Source organism: Amaranthus tricolor, chromosome 11 (assembly GCF_026212465.1).
Source record: "Amaranthus tricolor cultivar Red isolate AtriRed21 chromosome 11, ASM2621246v1, whole genome shotgun sequence".
NCBI lineage: Eukaryota > Viridiplantae > Streptophyta > Magnoliopsida > Caryophyllales > Amaranthaceae > Amaranthus > Amaranthus tricolor.
In genome coordinates this window covers 17,395,003-17,400,112 of record NC_080057.1, presented here as the reverse complement: position 1 = coordinate 17,400,112, position 5,110 = coordinate 17,395,003, and the positions used below count along the sequence as shown (strand labels likewise).

General features: G+C 36.1%; 1 protein-coding gene across 1 annotated transcript; it reads right to left on the bottom strand.

Moving 5' to 3' along the window:
* Window positions 1-1,145: 1,145 nt before the first annotated feature.
* On the bottom strand, window positions 1,146-4,078 carry LOC130827341 (pentatricopeptide repeat-containing protein At3g61520, mitochondrial-like). The gene has a single exon (XM_057693023.1). It carries the CDS (start codon window positions 4,051-4,053, stop codon window positions 1,723-1,725), a length of 2,331 nt encoding a protein of 776 aa, XP_057549006.1. The 5' UTR covers window positions 4,054-4,078; the 3' UTR covers window positions 1,146-1,722.
* Between the last annotated feature and the right edge of the window lie 1,032 nt (window positions 4,079-5,110).

The following is a 5,110-nucleotide window of genomic DNA, read 5'->3' as shown; positions in this document are numbered from 1 at the left end:
AATCAATAATAATACTAACAAATAGACATGGGTGAGCCACATGTTGAACAATTCTATCTTCTGTTTTGCAGACAGTTGAACCATTAAGAGCACCAGAGATTTTTTTTTTTTTTTTGGTCAATTGACAGTTCAAGAAACATAAGTTTATTAGAAAAACAATTTTTCCTCTAATATAACGGGTCAGCGGGTACCCGGCTCAATGTATTTTATGGCCCATGATCCGACCCGGTTAAGGCGGGTCGGGTATCCGACTTGTATCATATTAATTTTTTAATTAATTGACCCGCCATTTAAAATACGGGTTGGTAGGTCGACCGGTCGGGTCAAGCGGATCAGGTTTTTTTAACACCCCTAGCTGCAACATTTTAACTTGGTTTTGATAAAGTTCCATCCACAAACGCAATTTATTCTTCGATGGAGGGCTATCACCATGACCCTTTTCCAATCTACAAATCCTGACCCTAAGATGATATTCACCAAATTTTGGCTTGAATCAGAAGGATGCAGATAATAAACTGATCCAAGATTCACAATTAGGTCTGTGGGTTTATTTGCATTGTTGTTGTTGCTTTGGCTCACCAAATTGTACGCAAGATCAAAGATCAGCGAGAGAGTTGAAGGATTAAAGAAATCGATCGATTCTTTGAAAAATCTTTCTCACTGCTCTGATATCATATTGATTTTAGCCATTGTATAGAGAAGATACCAGGGAAAACTTCATTATTGTATTGAGTACGAGTAAATGTTACAAAAACGGATGAAAAACTATACATACTACAAGAGTGAGGCCTAAGAGATAAGTTGGTATAACTACCAATTTGTTATAAGTACTGAACTTTACAAGGGCATAACAAACTATTTATGCAATTAATTTTAGACTTAGACTGACTAACCAACTAACTAAGCTGATAGAGTCAGTCTTGCTTAGATGTAGCATAGACTGTATATGCTCAAACCTATTCCCTTCATAACTTCATTTGATCAGCAACTTTATATCCATGGTCTGTACTGCAATGTTGATCTGTAGCCAGTGTCTTGCACTTTCAATATTGATCTGTAGACTAGTGTTAAGGGGCATGTCCTGTATTCTCAACACAATCTATGTTAATTTTCCTCTTCAAGAAGATTAGAAAGGAGTAAAGAAATCAGAGAAACAGAAAGTGAATTTTTATTATCACCAATTCATTACTTACAAGTGGTATTACAAGAGGTATATATAAAGAACAACATAAGAAGTAACTAAGGCTAGTTACAGCTCTAACTAACTTCTGTTAGGACAGAATAACAAGTTTATAAACTCCTAAACAAAAGTCCTACGTGGCTAAGCTAGCTAACAAACTCTACAACTAAGAACATAATCCTGATGTAGAAATCTTCATATGATGTTAAGACTAGTGCCAGGTCTGCACAGGTGAAGATCAGCTGCTGCTCCCTTGATGTATTGTAGGTAGTTCAGGTTGTTGATGTTTGTGCTATTGATCTTCTTGACTTCCTCTTGTTATCTGCTGAGGACCCCTATACTTAACAATCTAGTAACACAAGAATTGTCTAGTGAAAACTTAAGCTTGTGTTTCCTAGAAAACTTTATAATTAATGTAACCGAGTATCGACAGCTGAACCATCAGCATCTCTTTCTCTGGATTCATTGTACCTTCACTTTCAGACAGCTAACTAACAAAATGACTGCTATTAAGATGTGATTCCGAGATGCAAGTGTGCACATCAAGTTATGGTGGAGCTTGAAGGCTGTTCATGGATTGAATCAGAGTCGGCTCTGTGACTGTATCGTTCGACAAACTGCCTAAGTTTATCAACTTCACCTACTGCACTAAGCCATTCGGTGAGTACCTCCATGGTTATATAGTCAGGCTGACAAGCCAGTTCAACCATTTTTTCCATTAGCTCTAGACCTTTCTCGAGACAATTCTCATCTCGCAAGCCTTTGAATATAGCATTGAACGTGCTTGAATCCGGGTCTACACCCTTGGCTATCATATCTTCAAAAAGATTGAGAGCTACCTTTATCTTCTTATGTTCGCAAAAACAATCTATCAAGATGTTGTATATCACAGTGTCGGGTAGAATCCAGGAGGTTGAACTCATTTGCCTAAAGATTTTCATGGCCTCCTCAAGTTCTCCTACTATGCAACATGCATGAATAAGTGATGCATAAGTGTAAACTGTAGGTACAATATCATTATCAATCATTTGTCTTAGTAGTCTATGTGCTGCTTTTAAGTCCCCCTTTTGGCTGAAATATGCTATAAGGGTATTGTAAGTGCAACTATCAAATTCAATTCCAATTTTCACCATTTCGTTCAATAACTTATAAGCTTTATCCAACTTATTCTTCTTGCAGAAGCCATTGATCATCACATTATAACAAACAACATCCGGGCGAAAGCCAGCCCTTCTCATCTCTAGTAAAATAGACTCAACCTCATCCATAAGCCCTGCTCGAGACAAGCCGGAGATCAGGGCGCAGTAAGCAATGGCATCCGGTGCACATATTCGTTTCATTTCATCAAACAACTCCATTGTTTTTCTGATATTATTTACACTAGAAAAACCACATATTAATGTAGTGTATGTTACTTTGTTTCCTTTGAATCCTTTTACTTGCATTTTACGGTAGAACTCAAGAGCGTTGCCTGTCTTATCATGTCTGCACATACCACCAACTAAAGTGTTGATAGTAATGAGATTTCGTTCAACTCCTTGCTTCTCCATCTCATCAAACAACTCAAGAGACTTACCAAGCTCACCCTCTTTACAAAACCCATCAATTAGACAATTATAAGTGACATTTGTTGGAGAACATTTGCCCTCCGCTACCATATTTCTCATCACAGACAACCCTTCCTCGGTGCGTCCAGCTTTGCACAGCCCATCAACAAGAGTGTTATAGATGACTACATCCGGCTCAATGACTGCACCACCTATCTCTCTCCGTCTCATCTTTTCAAACAAAATCATAGCTTCATCGATCCTCGAAGATTTACAAAGATGATTGATACTAATCCCAAGAGTTATAATACTAGGTTTTATCCCCTTTTCCTGCATCTCTTCCATTAGAACCTTCATTTTGTTGAACTGCTTATCTTTTGCCAAACCTGTCAACAAGGCATTGCAAGAGGCAACCTCAACAGGTCCATCCAACTTCATAATAACATGAAGAAACTTCCAAGCCATGTCGACCCTTCTACTTCTACAAAGCTTAGTAATCCATTGTGTAAGCATAATCGAATCAGGAAAAACACCATGTGTACCAAACTTCAACAAAAGTTCCAAAATTTCCGCTTCAGAAACCCTCCTATCGTGTGTCTTACCATCCAACAATGCCGGGAATACGAGACCAACAGTACTTATATCTGGTGGGCAGTCAACATTTGGTTGGAACATTTCATCGAGCACTTGGAGTGCATCACCAAAAAAGCCATTTCTCAACAACCCTTTGATCAAAACATTCCTAACATGGGTATTTTTCATTCCATAATCCAATTCATTATACAAAATAACAGCTTTATCAATCATTTTTCCCTCTCCAAAACACTGAATAAGAAGAATTGCAGAATTTACATTCAATGGAACACTCAACTCTTTAGAAGTGTTATAAAGTTCCAAAAGCTTACCTCTCCAATTGAATTTAATAGAGGCAAGCTCAAAAACAGCTTGAAATGCAAAAGAAAGCAAATTAACATCTGGGTTAGGAGTAATTGTTCTAAGACATTCAACAAATTTAAGCGCAGATGAATAGTCACCCAAAAGACGAGCAATTTTGAGAATATGATCACAGCAAAGACCATTCGTACCCAAGAAGAGAAGTTCAGAAAGATGTTTATTTGTTTTCCAGCTTTCATGGTCGTTCGATTTCAAGATATCAACAATTTTAGCAATATTTGAAGATGATGATGAAAGGGTTTTTTGGAGTGGTTCATTAATAGAGGTTTTCTGAATTGCAGTGTGAAGGAAGCAAGCTTGAAAATTAGGGTTTCGCTTTATGAATAATTGGAGCAGTTTTATGTAGTTTGGTGCAATTAATGTGATACTCATTTTTTCTTTGTTCTTACAAAGTGACTTTCAGGGAGGGGGAAATTCCTTTCCAATATTTGAATAGACTTTATAATACGGTTACGTATCGTGGTACTTCCTCCGTCAATTATCGTTGCAATATTTGAATTTCTACGTAATTTAATTTATTAAATTGATATTATAAAAAAATTATTAAAATTTAGAAAAGTAGAATATTATATTTTATATTTTATATTATTTTAATTTAGTTTCTTTAAATTTAATAATTCGTAATTTTTAATTTTTTTAATTTAGTTCTAATCTCTTTTATAAATAGTGGTAGTATCTCTTGTTATTCTTAATACAAGCAAAGTATTCAAAATCTCAAACACAAATCTCTACATTTTTATTTCTACATTATGATTTTCTACATGATATCAGTGCGCCGTAAGGTTTTCCTAGACGGAAAAATTCTATTGGTATCTTTATCATTTATCATAATTGACCATAATCGATCCAAACAAAAACCAAAACCAATCAAACCAAACCAAAACAAACAAAACCATGACATCCATGGCACGAACAGAACAAACGTTCACACTTTTTCGAAAAATGACCCAAAAATTTGAACAATCAATCCAAATTGAAAAACTAAACAACCAAAATTACACCACATGGTGTAAACAAATGAAAACTGAAATCGGTGATTGGGGGAGGCTCAACCATATCACCGTCATCCCTCCATCCACAACAAATCCACAATGAGTCCAAAATGATTGTATAGTGATCTCATGGATCATCAATAATATCGACCGAGACCTTGTAGAATATTTTCTTCACCACACTACCTCTGCTTGAGATTTATGGACAAGAATCCACTCATTCTCAGACTCATTCTGCTACCTCTCATTGATCAAACCATTCAACGTGAAGTCGCGAGGGGGAGAAGTATGGTAGAAAAGACATCATTGGAATTTATCCCGCAGAAAATCAAAACCTAGATTTAAAAACAAACCCAAAATATTCGAAACAAGTAAACCTAGAAAACCCAGATTCAAAATCGAACTCAGGTGTTAATTGCCCTCATTGGAATTCAAAA